The sequence below is a fragment of the Furipterus horrens genome, unplaced genomic scaffold, assembly GCF_987537825.1.
Source record: "Furipterus horrens unplaced genomic scaffold, mFurHor1.1.pri manual_scaffold_2, whole genome shotgun sequence".
In the NCBI taxonomy this organism is placed as follows: domain Eukaryota; kingdom Metazoa; phylum Chordata; class Mammalia; order Chiroptera; family Furipteridae; genus Furipterus; species Furipterus horrens.
This window is the reverse complement of record NW_028327172.1, coordinates 39,492,243-39,511,694: the sequence shown is the minus strand read 5'-3', so window position 1 is coordinate 39,511,694 and position 19,452 is coordinate 39,492,243. Positions and strand designations below refer to the sequence as shown.

The 19,452-nt window shown below is 45.0% G+C and overlaps 1 protein-coding gene across 2 annotated transcripts in view; it reads left to right on the top strand.

The window, feature by feature from the left end:
• The window catches only part of SWAP70 (switching B cell complex subunit SWAP70), a 77,886-nt gene extending 58,676 nt beyond the window's left edge, over positions 1-19,210 (top strand). For both annotated transcript variants that reach the window (XM_090264107.1, XM_090264104.1), the window contains 7 exons: positions 39-147; positions 2,432-2,613; positions 9,126-9,233; positions 10,699-10,865; positions 17,229-17,427; positions 18,352-18,448; positions 18,799-19,210. In XM_090264107.1, coding sequence (XP_090120233.1) covers positions 39-147; positions 2,432-2,613; positions 9,126-9,233; positions 10,699-10,865; positions 17,229-17,427; positions 18,352-18,448; positions 18,799-18,905 — 969 coding nt within the window. In that variant the 3' untranslated portion in view covers positions 18,906-19,210. The remainder of the gene's footprint in view (positions 1-38; positions 148-2,431; positions 2,614-9,125; positions 9,234-10,698; positions 10,866-17,228; positions 17,428-18,351; positions 18,449-18,798) is intronic.
• Positions 19,211-19,452: the final 242 nt, after the last annotated feature.

The following is a 19,452-nucleotide window of genomic DNA, read 5'->3' as shown; positions in this document are numbered from 1 at the left end:
GAATACTGAATACTTAAACTCTCTGCTTTCTGTTTTAGTCTTTGCCTGACAAAGATGGAAAGAAATGTCTTTTTCTCATAAAATGTTTTGACAAGACCTTTGAGATCAGTGCTTCAGATAAGAAGAAGAAACAGGAGTGGATTCAGGGTAAGTTAGTTTTTATTATTTGTCATGATGCAATTTGAAAGCTGTGACTTTTTATTCTTGAATCTCATTAAAGGCACTAATGCGCTGTTTCCTCATTGACTAGTTATTTCTGGATGCCACATGGTAGTTTAAAGAAAAACAAATGAAGAGGAGTTTCCAAGTTTTTAATCAGTTTTATTTTTGTAATGATCTTGTAGGAAAATTGTAAAATGGATATTTTGAGTTTTATTTACTGTTAATATTTGAAGAGTACGGAATTTCCCCTTTTAACAACTGTGAAGAATTTTAAAGGGTCCATCTTGACTTTTGAGTAATGTATAAAACAGAAGAGGAATAATGGAATAGCTTTTGAATAATTTTTAAAATCTGTTATTTCCACAAGAAATCACTAGTTTCAAATAACTATCTCAAGAATACAAACTTGATTTAATAATTTTTAAACTACAGTATTATTCCAAAATTAGTAAAGAATGAGACATTATATATTAGATTTTATTTTTTAATCATGAGGTGATTCTGATTATGATATTCTTGGACGTAAGTATGTTACCAGGACCTCCAGGTTTTTTTTTTTTTTTTTAGTCCATCTGCCTGCATGCACTGGCCCAAAGAAAGGCACGAGCAGGAGTTTGCAGTATAGAAAGAAAAATGGTTTAATACTGAATTGACCGATATAGAGGTGGGGGGGGTTAATGCTAAAAACTTGACTCTCCATGGCATTTTTGTATGTTAAAGATTACCTAGGGCAAAATCACAAGACACAGTGGGTTAGGGAGTTCGAGATCATCCTGGGAGCTGATTGGTCAGAGGTGAGGTGCAGGTAATAAATCATTTCTTCAGAACTTGAGGATATTTCTGAGGTCTGCTGGGACAGCCCCCTCTCTCATGGGAAAGTAGCTGGGCTCCATGTTAGGGCTCAGGAGCTGAAACATAACTTAGGTCAAGATATACTACCTTTAGCGTGCCAGAGGTGCAGACCTCGTGACCATTAGTCAGGTCCTGACTTCTGCTGCCTAGGGGGCGGCTGGTTATCTGGGGAAAAGGCTAGGTCGTTGAGTAGTATATAAAGAGAGATACTAGTTCTAGAGCTAGGGTTTAAAACTAAATTTAATCAACATCATAGTTTCAGGTGAAAAATATAATATTGAAAATTGTGGTCATTTATGAGGCAAGCACAACTAGGTTTGAATCCTCTTTCCTGAGTCCCTTGCATTGTTACGAATTCTGTAGCCGATTTCTGATTCTGTGGAATGGGAACAATAATAGAACTTACCTCTCAGCCTTGTTGTGAGGGTTAATAATTAAATAATGAAGATATACTTGCATATTTTACAGTGCACATCATTGCAGAATGTTTGTTGTAGACTGCAAACAACTAAATGTCCATTATTTGGGAAATGGTTGAGTAAACTGTGGCTCACCTACACAGTGGGGTGGTTTGTGTACTGATATGGAGAGCTCGCCGGGATAAATTAAGTGAAAAACAATCAAGGCTCAGAAGAGTGTATGTCACTGTTCTCATCAAAAAAAAAAAGGATGGAGGACGTAGTATTTGTATGTACTTAAAATATCTCAGGAAAGATGCACAAGAAACTGTGAGCATTAGTTGCTAGTGGAGCAGGGAACCCAGGACTTGGGGAGAGGAGCAGGAGAGGGACTCCTGAGTCCTTTCATGCTTTTGAATTTGAACAACGGGACAGCATTAGCTATTCAAAAAATTAAGTTTATGTAATTGAAACAATCAGGAGAGAAATCAGATTTTATATAAAAATAAGATAATGTACATAAAGGGTATAGACATAGCAAGTATTCAATAAATGGTAGCTACTATTATCATCTCCAGAAGAGATTGTATAGAGACGGTTTCAAAAGCCTAAGCTGTCAGGCAAACTAAACACAGCAGCTAGCAAGTCAGGTGTCAGAACTTTGAGTCTCAGCCCTTACTGTGTCTTAATCTTATTTAGCCTTGAGAAGTGTGGAGAAGAGAGTTGAAAGTGTGGTTTTAAATTCTGCAGATGTGTGTGGTATTCCCGAATCAAGTATCTAGTTAAGCCCAGATATGCAATTTTGGAATTTTGGCTTTGGAATTCTGGAAGTGACTTTAGAGATCATCTCTCTCACTTTAGAGAAGAGGAACCTGATGCTGCAGGAGACTGTGTGACTTGCTCAAGGTCACTCCGGTACTCTGGCAGAATCTCTCATTTTCCTCCCACTGTGCCATTTGCATGTTAGGCTTACAAAGGATAAAGCGCATTTCCTGTTTTCTCTCCTACACCTTTCACAGCCATTCATTCTACTATCCACCTGCTGAAGTTGGGCAGCCCCCCACCACACAAAGAAGCTCGCCAGCGTCGGAAGGAGCTCCGGAAGAAGCTGCTGGCGGAGCAGGAGGAGCTGGAGCGACAGATGAAGGAGCTCCAGGCTGCCAACGAAAACAAGCAGCAGGAGCTGGAGGCCGTGAGGAAGGTGGGGATGGGCCCAGGGGGTGAGGGTTTCTGCCCTGCAGGAGCCACAGCTGCCTCGCTTTCGAGCTTCAGTTTTACCACAACCAGGTCACTGCAGTTTTGGGGAGATTTTTTTCCTGTGCTCAGGAAGTGTAGCTACACCACCTGAGACACCCTCATTTTCCCAGCTCTGAAAGTTTGAGGGTCCCAGGGCAGCAGCGACATTTCGTTGATCAGAAAAGCGTATTTATAAGAAGGAGCACAGTAGAATTTTGTCAGAGAAAATGAGAAAATTTTATTCCCCTCAGGATGTCAGGGTCACTTTTGGTGACCTGGGCAGGGTCTGCTGCTTTTTGTATTTTCCCACCTTAACTCCCATCTTCACTCCTGAGGACCTTGCAAGACCCTTAATGGAGAATTGTGCGTTTTCCTCACTGTTTGGAGACAAGGATACAGACTAGGAGGTCGAGCACCACAGGCTGTGCAGAACAGTGGCTAGCGTTCACTGGGAAGCCTTGCTCCTTGGTGGTATCACCGTTTTGGCGGGGGCGGTGAGTGCCCAGTGTGTGGGCGTGGTCTTTGCCTGGGGCCCCTCGGGGTTGAGCCTGTCTGCCTGAATCACTGAGCACATGCTGACCCTGAGCTGAGAGACCTTTCGTGTCCCCCCTCTGCGGCACCTTTGCCCACTAGGTGGTGGGTCATACCGTTGTTGCCTGCGAGATGACGAGACCTTGGTTCTTGCTTTCTTGAAGGAAAGATTTCAGTTAAGAGACAAAGTGCATTAAAGCAAGAACTTACTGGCTGCAGCAAGAGCACACTCAGGACAGTGAGACGAGGAAGGAATTAGCATGGAAGGGGCAGCAGGAGAGCCCAAGCTGGGCTGCTGTAGCTCACTGGGAGGTCAGGAAAGGGGGCCTTGGAGAGAGGTTTAGGGGGTTAGCCTGGGACAAGCTGCCACTGCCCATTGGTGCCCTGGTTGCAAGTCTCATGGGGTCCCTTAGAGTTTAGATGTGTGTCTGTGGGAGAGCAAAAGGGGGAATGGAATGAGGGCATGCTCCGCAGAGGGAGAGTGCAGGCTGGGTCCCTTGTCCTGAGGGTGTTTACCTTTCTTTTCTAGGAGGGACTCTTAGGGGACGTCTCAGCAGAGGATCACAGTAGAATATTTATCAGCTTTGCAGGTCCTTCCAGGGTCATGGCCTCCACTGATTGGTTGGCGCCAGGGCAGGGGGTCCTTGGTGCAGCTGGTACTGAGACAGCCGTGGCATTGCTTGTCTGGTTTTGCTGCTTTTCTGGGCCGGGAGCTATAGGGAGGAAAGGTCAGGGGGGGTAAATCACAGGACCAGTGACATGCTAGGGGAGGAAAGGTTACCCCAGGGGCGAGGTCCTTGTGCTCCCTGTTCTGCCCATTGCTGGGCACCTGGGGCTTTCTGCCCTCATGACCTTTGGTACCTGGCCCATCGTCCTTGCTCTGCTCATGATTGTCTAACTGCCGACCGCTTTATAAGGCCCTGCATGCCTGGTGGGTTCTCTCTTTGCAACCCGAGGAAATGCTATACTTTATGCCGACTTCCTCTGAGTAGACTCACAAAGAATTTTTTGTTACTTTTATAATCTTAAGAACCATGAGGGCTTACAATCTCAGGAATAGTCATTCCTAACTAACACGTCTCCTTTCTAACAGCAGTTCCTCAGGCCTTGCTGTTCTTCTTCCCAAATCACTCCTGCATCTTGCCTCTTTCTGCTGTAGGGCACTTTCTTTAAAAACTCCCTTCACAGGCTCGGATGAGCACCTGCAGTGTGATTGCTGCTTCCTCCCCCCACGGTGCACGTAGCAGAGATGGCTGTTATGAGAGTGGACGTCTGTCCTTCCTTATACTTCAAAGAATGGGTCATGCATACAAAGGAGAGTGTGAAATATGTGTATGCAAATAAAGTGACTATTTCTGAAACTACTACTAAAGTTAAGGTAGAATATTGCCAATATTTTAGAAGCTCCTATGTCTTCTCTTTCTTCTATAAAAAATTTACAAACAGCAAGTTTGTAGTTTATGTATAGTTTTATGAGTTTTTATACATTCCTGGATTCTTGTAACTCCCATGGACTACAGAACAGTTACAGTGCCTCAAAGAATTTTCTCACACTGCCTCTGGTATGCAGACCTGTCCCTCACACTAACCCTGGAAACCGCCAGTCTGTTCTGTCCCTGTATTTTTGCCTTTCCCAAGTTGTGATATAAATAGTCATTAAGTGTGTGTGTTTTCAAGACTGGGTTCTTTCACTTAGCATCATGCGTGTGAGACTCACCCATCTGGTGTTCTTTTATATTCTTCTGGGCCCAGCCTCCCAGCAGCATGTAGGTGCCCCGCTCTGTGTCACGTGAGTGCACGCCCTGAGCTGACAAGGCCTAGCCAGGCCCCGTAGGTCTCCCACCACCTTGTTTTCTAGATAAAGTGCAGTAATTATTGAAGTGCTAGAATTATTGAAGCAAATGACTTGGGATTTGATGGGTAAGTGTTGGAAATTATTATAGATCCCTTAATAATCTATAATTTCCTTTTTCTTATCAAGAAATAAAATTCTCCAGTTTCTCATTGAAGCATTTTTAGGAAAATACTGCTCTGATACATATTTTAATCTCTGGGAATTAGGTTACATATTGTGAATTTTGTATGAGTTGCTAGGCCTTTTAGTTGATTCAGAAGAAGGAATAAAAAAAATCATGGTATTTTAAAAATAAATTAATAGATTTCTTTAGGTTTACCCAAATAACTTTTTAAAAGACTTACTTATTTTTTTAGGACAGTTTAGGTTCATAATAGAATTAAGAAGAAGGTACAGAGATTTCCCATATGCCTCCTGCCCACACATATGCATAGCCTCCCCCACTCTCACTGTTCCCCACCGGAAATGAGTCTGTACTCACCCTCATAACCACTCCAAAGTTATAGTTATATTAGGGTTTACTCTTGGTGCTCTACATTCTATGGGTTTGGACAAATCACAATATAATGATATAGATCCACCATTATAGTATTGTTATGATGAATAGATAGAGCACATTTTCACTGTGTTCTATCTATGCATCCCTCTTCCCAAAGTAATTTTTTTTAAAGATTTTATTTATTTATTTTTAGAGAGAGGGAAAGGGAGGGAGAAAGAGAGGAAGAGAAACATAAATGTGTGGTTGCCTGTCACCCTCCCCCCCCAACCGGGGACCTGTCCCCCAACCCAGGCCTGTGCCCTGACTAGAAATCGAACTGGCGACCCTTTGGTTCACAGGCTGGTTCTCAATCCACTGAGCCACACCAGCCAGGGCTTCCAAAATAATTTTTTATTTTCACTTTTGTTTCTTTAAAAAAAAAAAATATTATTTGCTGGGTAATACAATCATATGTTTCAAAATTAAAAAATATAAAAAGGGATTCAGCAAGATTTTCTTCCACTTAACTTTTTCCCCTCTGCCTACTTCCTACCGCTTGCCTAAGGTAACCATTATATTTCATTTCTTGTGTATCCTTCTAGATTTGTTTAATATATATAAGAAAATATTGCCATAACTGGCATGGCTCAGTTGGTTGGGCATCATCCCACAAAGCAAAGTGTCATTGGTTTGATTCCCAGTCAGGACACATGTGTGGGTTGTGGATTTGGCCCCCCACTGGAACGTACATAAGAGGCGACTGATCAGTGTTTCTCTCCCTCTTTTTTTTTCCCTCCTCCCCCCTCTCTCAAGATAAATGTATACGAATATACATTCTTATTTTCCTATTCTTTAAACACAAAGTACATACTCAACCTCATGGTTCTACAACTAGTTTATTTTACTTTGTATATATTTGAGATCTTTGCATGTCAATATAAAGAGAGGTTTTCTTATGTTGTATATGGCTATGTAATACTATTAAGTGGCTATATCATTAGTTATTTAACCAGTCCTTTATTGATAAACATTGAGCTTGTTTTGCTTTAATAGATAGCGCTACAGGGAATTATCTTGTGCCTGTGTTTATGCATGTATCTGTAGAATAAATCTCAGAAATGAGCTTGCTGGATCAGAGAGAATATATACATCAGTAATTATGAAACCCAGGCTGACAACATCTTAGTAGCATCTTGCTATTCACTGTACCAGAGTTAAAAGTGTTCTAGGGTTTGGCAATTAAATACTCTGGCCCAGAAATGTCATACATCACTTTTTACAATATTTTGACCAGAACTAGCCATATGTTTTTGATGAGAAGTCAGCTCTCAGTCTTACTGGAGTTTCCTTGTGTGTGGCGAATCATTTGTCACTTGTTGCTGTCAAGACTTTCTTTTTGTGTTCATCTTCCCAGAGTTTTACTGGGATATGAGTGGGTGTAGATGTCTTTGTGTTCATCCTAGAGTTAGGTGAACTTCTTGGATGTGTAATATTTTGCATCAAATTGCGAACGTTTTCAGCCATTATTTCTTCAAACATTTTTTTCTTTATTCTTTCTTCTCGTTCTCACATACTCATTGAATATTGATGTACTTAATGTGAGTATTGGTGTTCTTAATGGCATCCCACATTTCTGTGAGGCTCTCTTCATTTTTTCTTCATTTCTTTTTCTCTCTGTTCTTCAGATTGCACAACTTCTATTCGTCTATCTTTGACAGATTCTTCTTGCCGTCAGAATATGTGTGCGAGAACCTCTAGTGACTTTTTCATTTCAGTTATTATACTTTTCAGCTCTAGAACTGCCATTTGGTTCTTTTTATAATTTCCTTCTTTATTGATATGCTCTGTTTGTTGGGATATCATCATACCTTCTGCGACTTCCTCATGCATGGTTTCCTTTAGTTCTCTGCACGTGTGACGTCTTTGAAGTCTTTGCTTGACCCCCCATCTGAACCCCGTCAAAGACAGTTTCCGTTCCCTGCTTTTCCATGTGTGTGTGCGTCATACTTTCCTTTCTTTGCACATCTCATAAATTTTTCTGGACGGCTTAGATAATATGTTGTATGCACTTGGATACGTCTTCCTTCCCTCCCCCAAGGGCTTGTTGTTTGTTCATTTCTTTGTTTTGTGATGTGGCCGGACTGTCTCAGTGAGGCCCATCTTCCTCACAGCGTGCAGCCGCTGGCTGTCCTCAGAGGAGCAGCCTGGGCATGGGCGGTGTCTGGGGATGACCGGGTGAGTGTGTTCCTCCGTTAGACTGCCTCTGTTGGTGTCACATCCAGCTATTCGAGCTCACTCACTCCAGTAGCTGCTGTGATGTTTTCAGTACTACCCTGGGGCCCCCGTTGCCCCACAGCCTGATATTATTCACATTCAGGCCCACAGGTTGTCTGAGACTTGTTTCTACTCCCTGAAGTCTCTTCCTTGCTGTCTCACTCAGATTCTAACTGTCACACTTCTAGCTGGCCTGTGGTTTAGCTCGTTTGTCTCATGGAGCTGCAAGCCTCTTCTTATTCCGTACCACTACCGTCTTCATCGTCTTCAAGAGTATCGTTAGGCTTGAACTCCTCACACTGTTTTAAATAACGATAGTTCTTTGGGGGAGAGCTTCAGAGCCTGCCTTCCACCCTGGGCAACCTCTGTGTTGGGGCTCTGGGGCCGGGGTGGAGTGAGTGGTCTTGCTTTCTTGACGTGACACCCTGCTTTGTGAGCCTGTCAGTAGGCGGTCAGCTCTGGCCTCAGTTTGCCTCTCCTAGTGTGACACCTCTGCCCTCCAAGTGAGCTGGGACAAGGATGATCGTGCCTGTCATCCCTGAGGTAGAACGTCTACCCCGTGAGTGGGGACTGGTGGAGGAAGACAGCCCCAGACCTCTCAGCCACTCCTGCTTAGAACAGGGCTTCTGCAACATGGAGCTGGATGGATGGGACATGCTGGCGGCCAGCCCCTCCAGGGGAGGTGCTGCAGCCCTGGACTGTGAGCTGAGGAGAGGGGGTGCCCGTGTTCTTGGTTCTGTTGCCATGGGGCAGCGCTTCCTTCCCATGACATTGTGGGGAATGAGAAGGGCCGCCCTGGGGCTCAGATGCCATAGACTTTCACTGTTACTGCTAAGATTTCGTTGATTTTCTTAAATCAGTGTTCTCCATTTGCTGTATGCCCTTAGGATAATTCTCAGAGACTAAATGGTTGTTTTTAATTGTTTGTGTTTAATTGTTGTTGCACTGGGGAAAGGGTCCATGGAGTTCCTCATGCCACCCTTCTGGAAATTAAGCTCTGGTATAAGTGTTAAGGAATAATGTTTAAGATGATGAAACTGTACAGGAAGAACTCAAGAAATAGATCTCAAACCTCACAAATGCAATTGCAAGTGAATTTAGCTCAATTGCAAAATGTTCAAACTCATCAGTAGTCATTCATTTAACTAGTTTGTTTTGTATGTTGACTGGGCAGATTGTTGGAATGGGAGTCCAGCAGATGTAAAAGTTCTTACTCTGTATTTACTGAACATTAAGAATGTTTGGATGCTCGCGAGTGTTTGTGTGACCATTCTCTCTCCAAATGGTCTTCCACTGTTAACATTTCCCGCTTTTCTGTGGATGGGTTTTGATTGGGTAGAAACTGGAAGAAGCAGCATCTCGGGCGGCAGAAGAAGAAAAGAAACGCCTTCAGACTCAAGTGGAACTACAGGCCAGGTTCAGCACGGAGCTGGAGCGAGAGAAGCTTGTGAGTAGCACACAGTGCGGGATTGATGCTACCCTTGCTCACGGAGCCAGGCTGGTCGGGGGAGCGGCGGAGGCCTGGGGCCTGGCTCTGCTCCTAACTTGCAGTGGGCCATTGGGGACGTTATGTGTTTGTTTATTTTCCGTTTTCAGTTTATTGAGCACCTTCTGGGTGCTGGGCACCAGGCCGAGGATGTAAAGGTAAAAGATAGAAATGTTGCAGTCAGGACTCCAGAGTAGAAATATATGGAATGGGGTGATAAGTGACTGTGGTTAGGGTCGCTGGGTGTCCTGGTATGACTGGGACAGTCCCTGCCATCCTGGTATAATTATCAATAGCATCCCTTTTTTGTCTTTTTCTTCTCAAAAGAGTCCTGGTGTGGAAAATAAATAGCTGTGACATTTCTTCTCTGTAATGAGCAGAGTAGGGGATTCCCATCCTGAGAACAGAGAGTTGGGTCTGCTGCTCTTGGCAGCTCTCGTTCGTCTTAGAGGTTCCGAGGTTCACGCAGTTCGCTGCTAGTGGAAATGCGGTCTGCCCGCGCTGAGTCCCGCCTGTGAAGGGGTGCTGAGCCCAGGGCCTGTCCCGCAGGTGCTCATCACATTGCCTTGAGCAACTTCCTGCTGCTTGGAGCTGAAATGGACGTATTTGAGTTGTGAGAGGAGAGTACGTGGGAAGGCAGGTGTGACCGCCACACTTAGCCCGGGCTCTGGGTTTGTCTCTTCTGCTCCTTCTTACTTAACATTCGTCCCCTCTTCTTTCAGTTAAAGGATTGTCATGTCATCTGTCAGGTCGGTTACGAGGATGAAGTGAGCTAATACAAGCAAAACTGTTTTATGAACTGCAGGCCCCTATGCTCATGTGTATGCTATCATATTTAGGGTATCCCTGTCTTTTTGTTAAGGCAGAGATTCAAACTCTTAAACCTAGAAGGGGGAAACCATAAGCTTGTTAGGACCCTAAGTTAGCTGCTTGAGTCCCCCAGGGCTGGAGGTGCCCGGGGAGGAGGGAGGAATGGGTGCTGGGCAGCCAGGTGAGTGCAGGAGTCTGCTGATTGGTCTGTTCTTCCCTGCAGCAGTTTTGATGCAGGAAAGGTTCATTCCTTTCAGAGAAGACCATGTTGGTCAAGAGTTTGTGGCTTTAAGACAGAAAAGAATTTAAAGAGAAATTAGACAGGGAAACATATTGTCTTTTCCTCAAGTGTGGAGTGGGAAGGATGGAGAATGTTTGGGGCAGGAAAACTGCCCTGGGGTTGTCGTTCATCCCTGGCCTCTGGGGTGTGGTCCTGGCATTGGCCTTGAGGGTGGTGTGCTTGTTCCCCTTTCATTCAGGGACTGGAGGTCAGGGCCCCGCAGCACATATGCTGCATCTGGGGCTGCGGCAACCCCTCAGGCTGGGGGTGGAGTGGGAGGGTTTTGCTGAGGGTGAAGCCAAACTGTGTTTAAACATAACCCTTTTATATCATCAGATCAGACAGCAGATGGAAGAACAGGTTGCCCAAAAGTCCTCTGAACTGGAGCAGTATTTGCAGCGAGTCCGGGAGCTGGAAGACATGTACCTAAAGCTGCAGGAGGCTCTCGAAGATGAGAGGCAGGCCCGGCAAGATGAAGAGACCGTGCGGAGGCTTCAGGCCAGGTGCCACGTCAGTGTGTGAGCTGTGCCTCTGAGCGCAGTTTCTGAGAATGACTAACACTGTGCAGGGGAGGGCTGCCTGCCTGCTGAGGAGACCCTGGGGCTGGGCCACCACGTTGTTTACTCTCAGTCCGAGGTACCCCAAGAGCCTTGCTCTGGGCCCAAGGCTGACCTGTATCTGTTTTAGAGCAGCTTTTGGGTCTGGTGGGTGGGGCCCCTCCAGGCATGTACCCAGGATCAGCTCTGGTGAGACCTTGACTTGATCGACATGCCCTGGACCAGAGGAGGCCCTTGTGGGGGAGCCAGGTGCCTACTTCAGGCCAGAGTTGCCGCCACTTATGGGGGATGAGGAGGAAATAAGTTGATTCTGTTGATCATTCAGGATTAGTGACATTTCTTAAATAATTCTTATTTGAAATCTTAGTTTTAGGAGTTCTTAAAACCTAGATTTTTTTTCCTTAGAGCTTTTATTTAATCAATTAATCAATCAATTAATTATTCCTTCCTGATAGCTTTAAAGTCAGGTTTACCATTTATGATAGTCGTGTTCTCAGATGAGGACTCTGGATACTTGGTCTCTGCAGCAGCAGGGAGGACAAGGTGGACTGAAGACCCTGAAGGGAAACTTGAACTGTCCTCTTTCAGGGTCTAGCTTGCTTCCCCTTTGCTTTCTTTAACACTAAAAATGTTTGTCCCCGTCACAGCAGCTATCAGTGCAGGTGCATTTTGGGCTTGGAGCTGTGACCCCTGTGTCGGGGGATGGGACAGGTGTGAGATGACCCGGGGCAGGTTTTCCATGGCTGCCATTCCACAGGTGGAGCAGCGAAGGAAGTTTAATGTTTAGGTGGGAAGAGAAGGGAGGAGGTCTTTGTTGTCCACTTTGCCAAAATGACTTAAAAAATAAACAGGTTTGGACCTTCTAAATAGACATTTAAGTGTTTAGGATATTGCCTGGCACTTATGGGTCCCACAGGTATGTACTCAGTGTAGCGTGATGTTGACGATTCGGGACTGCTGCCATCCGACTGCCATTGGCAGTGATGTTAGACAAGACACACTTGCTGGGAAGCTTTGAGTCCTGTGTGACTTTCAAAGAGAAGCATTCTGAGGGACACAAGAGGTTTTAGAGCCTCTTTCTGATTTGTGGTGTGTTGGGAGTTTACAGATAGATTGCCCTTGTGCAGAGAATTCACAGGTGAGCTATGATACATGTATTACTTCTCTGCAGTTTTGAGAGAGGTTGATTATAACATAGCAGAGAATTAGATTGCAAAGGAAACCAGGTACCTCTAGAAGTTTATTACAGTATTAGTTATTTTGTTTTTATTGAATCATTGATCTTTTAAATGAAAGACAATTTTGGAAAGTAAAACTTGTGGTTCTTCTCATCCACATCTCTTCCCTTTTCTTCATTGCTAAATCCATGCCTCAAGTCCTATGTGTTCCAACTCGTGATTTTCTCCAGTCCATCTACTTCTCTCCCATATCCCAGTACACGTCACCATTACCTCCCGTCCTTGCTACTGCAACGGCTCCTTGCTGGTCCTCTTCTCACAGCGGTACTCTCCGACCCAGGTTCCCAGCTGCAGTCAAAGATCACTCCTGAGATACGCTCTCTGTCTGTGAGGGAATACAGCACAATGGATGTGACTAGAAACCGGGCTAGCATTCTAAAGGATAAAGCCAAGAAAATCGTCCATAACTAGAGCAAAAAGTTAGACATAGAAGAATACGAGGGAAAAAGTAAAAGACACGGAGGACCATTTCATGAGGTCCAGTCTCACCCATGGGGGTAAAAAGTTTTTTATATATGTGTATTTATCGTGTGGTTTTTAACCAGTGGTAAATATTAAAACCACCTGTAAAGCTTTATAAAAATACACATGTAGGGCCTGCCCTACATTTACTGAATCAAGATATCTGTAGATAGGAGCCAGGCATGAGTATTGTTATTTTTAAAACTCTGGCTAATTGGTACAAGCTGATTTTAGTACATAGCAAAATGGTTTCAGTCTTTTGAATGAAAAATGTGGCTATTACATATGTACCAATTTGTGCCAGTAAGCTGAAATTATTGCACAAAAGTTAGCTTTTCCTTGGTATGCAAAGGCCACTTTATGAATATAATTATTTTACTATTCTAAATTATTTTTCTTTCAACTTAGTTTTTGGAACTTGAAGTGGATAAACTGACGCCCTCTAGTGGTCATTTTTGAATGCAGTGAGTCCCTCTCCTGCTGTCCCAGAAGGCTGGCCTGGTTCAGAGGGTCATTTTGTCAGATAAACAAAGGGGGCTTTCTCCTTGCTCCCACCCCAGAATAGGCTTTTTTGGGTAGAAAAATCAAGGGAAATCTTCATGGAGTTTGATAAAAACATTTAAATCTGTCACTAATTAGACATAATTTTAGATGAAGGGTATATATCAAGGGCTTTTTAGTTAATCCTCCTGCCCTTTCTTTCAGCAATAGCGAGTCATTCTTGGAATATTTAGCATCTTGTTGTTCTTCCAGTGGATGACCTTTTTTCTATCAGTGTCTTACATTTCCTCAGAGATTCTTTATTTAGTAAATTATTTAAATACAAAAACTTTGACTTGAGCCAGCTGGGTCTTGTCATTTTTTTAATATTAAAATCGAAGTGTGTTTTTTTGATGTGTAATTCTGAAGGTTATTTAGCCTCTTCTGAATGGGCACTCAGAAGAAGCTATTCATTTGCCGCTGGGACAACTCAATTATTGGAAAGTTCTTGAGGCTGAGCCACCATCTGCCCCATTATAATGTCCATGCGCTGCGTTCTTGGATCTGTGAGGCCTCGCAGCATAAGCATACGTTAGTCACGTCTGTAGTCTCAGCAGCTGGTGCAGCGCCCGGCACATGGCAAGCGCCCGAGGGATATTTTGTGAATGAGTAAGTGGGTCCAAGTCCTACTCATTGGGGCCACGTGGAACAACAGCCTCTCTTCCACATGATGATACTTTTCACGAATTCGAAGGCAGTTAGGAACCAAGCTCTGGGGTAAAGCCTGAGTTTGATTCCCAGCTACTTTGTAGCTGTGCAATTTTATATTAAAACATTTTTTAAGTCAATTAATTTTTTTTTTGAAAGAGAGAGCGAGAGAGAGAAGCACTGATTTGTTGTTCCACTTATTTATGCACTCATTGGTTGCTTCTTGGATGTGCCCTGACTGGGGATCAAACCTGCAACCTTGTTGAATGCAGACAATTCTAACCAACTGAGCTATATGGTAAGGGCTTAGCTGTGTAATTTTAGAAAAGTTACTTCATTATATTGAATCTTCAGTTCCTTATCTATGAAATAAGGATCACTGCCAACCTTGCAGGGTTGTTGTGAAGATTCAATGAGATAATGCATGCAAAACGCCCACTGTGAGGTCTGGCATTTGGAGTCCCTCAGAGTGAATTGGCTTCTGTTCCTTTATCTCGTTTGCAGATGAGGAAGACAGATAATATGGAGAATGTTAAGATAAGCATTGTATTGACAGGTAAAGGTACTGGCAGGCTGGGATGATGGTTTTATACTAAGAAGATAAAGATAGTTTAAAATATCAACAGAACAAGAACAGGATTCTGGAGATCTGGCTGAGAGCAATTCCTTTGAAAAGATTTGGGGGTTTTATTTCCTTGTGATGTGATTACCAAAAGCCTCACATACCCTCAGGCAGCCTTAGTGAATGTGAAGGGTCCAGAACAAATGAGGTAATTGTGTCTCCTTAATGAAAAGAGCTGCTGCTTAGCACTTTCTACATGAAAGACCCTGTTCTAAGGACCTTATGGGCATCATCATGTTTAATGCATCAGCAAACCTTTGATGTTGGGTGTGGTTTCTATAACTTTGGTGTAAATGAGGAAAAAGGCACAAAGAGGTTAATTCTTTGGTCAGGGGCTTGTTTGCAACTAGCCAAAGTAGTAGAATAATTTTTTGGAAGGTTCTTGAGTAGTTCACTAATTCCGCAGAAAAGCAGGTGGCCAGGCCTGGAACACAGGCAAGGAACCCAGGGAGGCTGGGCCGCTTAAACCGCAGCCCAAACCAGGCCACAGGAGTAGGCCAGTCAGAGTACCACTGATGCCAACATTGGCACCGTGTCGGTCATTGCTCCTGCCATCACTGGATAGCGGATGTTGCCGCCACTAGCAAGATACATTCTCCACTGACTCTGCTTCTTTGTGTCAGTTGCTTCAGAGTCAAAGATCCAGGAGGGGCACCTGCCTAGCCAAGCTCAGTGCAGGCGTTCACCGTTTCCTGCTTGCCAAGGGGTAGAAGGGCAGGTGTCTGGCTTGTGGCCTGTGGGAGACAGGCCCTACTTTCCATCAAGACACCTGCTGTGCCAGGTTCTCTAGACACATTGTGAGAAACTCTCACAATAAAACACTGGGACACAGGCATTCAGAAACAGAGGGAGGCTTTTATTCATGAGTCTGCAGAGTTGGGCGTATAGCCAGCCAGGGGCATGTGTGCTTGAAGTAGACAAAGAAAACTGGTTTTATACTAACGCTATTAGTTCCCCCACCCTAATGTGATTAGCACCCCTCCCTAATACGATTAGCTCCCCCCTCCCTAATGTTATTAGCTCCCCCCTCCCTAATGTTATTAGCTCCCCCTTCTGTCTCCTCCCTGTTTCTCCATTGCTGGTTAATCCGGGCTCACAATCTAATGCGATTAACTACTTAACTCAGGGTGTGAGTAACTAAGGGTAATCTAGCTATAGGTCTCGTCGTCGTCCTCCGGTCCTCCGTCGTCGTCCGCAGCCGTCTCGAGAGCTATAGGTCTATCTCCAACTTATTTGTACAGTTATCTAGCTACATCTTCCCATTTCTGTGTGTTTGGTGATGACAGTCTTCCTCTTTTTGATCCCAGAGATATGTGGGAGGAGCTGTGGAATGTCATTTCCTGGCCCCTTTTCCATGCTTCATCTGTTAATTATCTCCTACTGGTTTGAGAGTCACTGGCTTTTATGCCTAACACTTGAAGGGGCTGCGGATACTGGGCAGCCCAAACACTGCAGGTGTCCATTCCCCGCTCCATACTTTCACACTAGGATGAGGAGACGGGTCACTTTCAGCTTGTTCCCTGTTGTCGGCCCATTGTCTAGAAAAGACCAAGGGAGGTGGATAACAGATCCACGCTGAGTGAGTGCGTAAACTCTGCACTGGTCAGGCCACATTTGTGGTGTTGTGTTCAGGTGTGGACATAACATTCCAAGAGACATCTAAGGAGGGTACAGATCGTGGGACTGGGGATAGTAGATGAGAGAGCTCATCTTAGTTGAGGAAGAACTTTCTAAGGACTGAGGCTGCCCATAAATAAACTGGCCCGGATTGTGAAGCAGTAGGTGGCCTGCCACCAGAGTGTTGGAGCTGAGTTGGATAACCAGCCAGCAGGAGGCCGTAGAGGGAATTTTTACAGTGGTGTGGTCGGGGATTGGGGTGGCCAGGTAAGGGGTATGGAGTCCGTTTCTTCCTTTGCTGTTGGTTTGGAAGAGCAGACACTCGGGTAGTAGTACTGGGCCTGCTGTGTGGCTTGTTACTGAGGCCAGACCACTAGAGATGTGTCCTGTCCTGGGCTATACTTTGGGTACAGGTTTGGGCTGTATGTTAGTTTAGTTTATTTAAATACCTATATGTCCAGAAACTCCCAGATGGGTAGTGTGTTACTGTAACATTTTGGAGTCACACAGACCTGGGTTGAAACCCATTGCTACTGGTGCAGTTTGATTTTCAATTGCTTCATTGGTGATATAGAAATAACACATTGTTTTGGGGACTTAGCGGTGATCAAGGTAAAGTGCTTGGCATGTAGTAATTGTTCAGTAAATGGTATCTGTTATTAGCCTACTTTTTATTAGCTCCTTCTTCCCTTATCTTCATTAGTTTAATTATCAGCCTTTCCTTTGTAATAGGTTTTCCCTAGATGGAAAATATTTGAATGTTGTAGTAATTGGGCCAATTTCAGAACTTGGCCCTACCACCTGCCAGACAAATGACCTGCCAGGCCACTTAACCTTTGTGCCTCAGTTTCTTCATCTCTAAACTGTGGGTAATAGTACATAAGCTTATTGTGAGGATTAACTTAAAGATACACTTAAGTCTTGGCAAAGTTCGTGGCACTTTAAGCCTTCCTTAAATGTTATTTTTTTCAAAAAAGGGTGAGACAGATTTTGGAGCAGGACACGTGTGGCACATTACCAGTCCATGAACGTGGGCCTCCCTGGCTCCTAGTTTGCTCCTGGTCAAATGAGAGACGTGGATGAGGTCACCTCAAGTATTTTCTGCTCTGAAGGGCCTCTGTCACGTTCTGGGTCAGGTGCAATGACCCGGGTGCATTTGATCCTGACCCCCACACATTGCAGGTTGCTGGAGGAAGAGTCTTCCAAGAGGGCTGAGCTGGAGAAGTGGCACCTGGAGCAGCAGCAGGCCATCCAGATGACCGAAGCGGAGAAGCAGGAGTTGGAGAACCAGCGTGTTATGAAAGAGAGGGCCCTTCAGGAAGCCATGGCACAGCTGGAACAGCTGGAGCTGGAGCGCAAGCAAGCGCTCGAGCAGTATGAGGTAGACTTGCCCCTGCAAATGTCTTCATTTGAATTTTTAAAAGAAGCTTAAAAAATAAGAGAACATTTGCTTAACTGTAAAAACCCATAGTAAGAATTTTACTTAGCTGTAAGTAAGAAAAAAAGGTTTTTACAGGTGATAAGGCATATCAGAGACCAGTCAGGAGACAGAAGCCACACAGTAATTCAAACAAGGAAAATATCAAACAGGTATTAACTATGCCAGAGGTTAGCTATGGAGCGGTAACGAACTCTTAAGGACACAGAAATGGCAGATGCAGGAAGCAGCCACTGCCTCTAGGACTGAGGCAGAGCACCAGGAAGGACACATCTGGGACAGGGTCCCTGTAAGCCCAGTGCTGTGGTCCAGACTTCCCTGTGGAGGGCACAGCCTTGGCCCACTGGATGGCAGAGCTCATGGGAAGCTGCCTCTGGGGTCCTGGCCGACACTCCCTGCAGGGAAGTGCCCCTGATACTGTGGTACACCTGGGTGTCCTACATGCTATAGGAACCGCAGAGAAGAGCACAGGGGGACTTGGAAGGAAAGCCCTTCCTCCTTCAGTGTCCCTGCAGCGCCCTCTACTGACAGAGCTTACCCGGTGGCCGCTGGCGGGAGAGTTACCGTAGCATCACAAACAGGACAATGAGAGGTGCATTGAGAGCTGAGAGGAGACCACGGTACTGGGGACACAGGGTTTTATGTTCACCTGTAATTACTGTGGGTTAGGTCCTTGGTGTGGCCTCAGGCAGGTTACTGCTCTGAATCCTTGTTTCCACACCTGTAAGATGGGAGCGATCACAATTCCTGCTTCTTGGAGTGGCTCTGAGGGCTTGATGAGAAAATCTATAAGCAAGTGTCCATGGATTGATTGTTATTTGGCTCCTAATGTGTGTTCGCATAATTCAAAACCTCCTTTTGTTTCAGGGAGTTAAAAAGAAGCTGGAGATGGCGACTAGTAAGACGAAGAGCTGGAAGGACAAAGTGGCCCAGCATGAAGGGCTGATCCGACTGATAGAACCAGGTAACGTGTGCAGAACCAGGTAACGTGTGCCTTGAAGTTATCGTGTGTTTATTCAATTCATTTTTGTTTTATGGTGTATATCTGAATTGTGCAAAGAAACTTCTTCAGCCCCAATAGGCAGAAACCACGCTGTTTAGGGTACATTTCTCTGGCCCTGTTGCCCCTAACAGACAGGAAGACCCCGGTAGTACCCTTTGTGCACATTGTGTAGTGGTTTGGGCTGCTGTGACGTTGCTGGGTGTTCCTCAGACGGGAATCAAGTGGAAACATTACTCTTTTGTCTGTGGAAAACGATCATGTTACTTGAAGAATATAGTACTTACTATAGTTAAAGCATGTTTGTCTTTCAGGTTCCAGAAACCCTCACCTGATCACTCACTGGGGGCCTGCGGCTTTCACGCAGGCGGAACTTGAGGAGCGAGAGAAGAACTGGAAAGGAAAGAAGGGCACCGAGTGACTGCCAGCAGCCTTTGCAGCCGAGATGCAGGTTCTGTGCGTAGCCGGAAAGCTTGATGCGAAAGACAAAAGGAACTGGCTTTGCTGCTTCTAACCCTTCTTCCTTCAACTTCCTATTGGGTCCATATGCTGAGGAAGCCATGTTGATCTCTCTGCAAATAAGGGCTTACCTGAAAAGGAAAAAAAGTCAGCATTGTCACGCTCTTAATAGACCTTTTCTATGAAAACTTCAGCTCCTGGAAATTCGTTCGCAGCTCTCAGATTCTTGTGGTGCCATCGTGGGCGTGTTTGGGGAGGAGCAGGGGTTGGTCCCCGGATGAGCAGAGCCTCTGTGGCCTGGGGTCAGTCATTTCCTTTGGCAGCATGTTTCCTTCTCCGAGTGCCTGGTTCTGAACTAGAGTGGCTGGTCTGCTTGCCATCGCCTGACAGTTCACATGGGAAGCCCTTGACCATAGCTGCTCTGAGACGGACGGCACTGGCCGCCCGTGGCCTTGCCCTCAACGAGTGGTCACATCCATGTGTGTGCTCATGCAGAGGCTTCTGTTGAA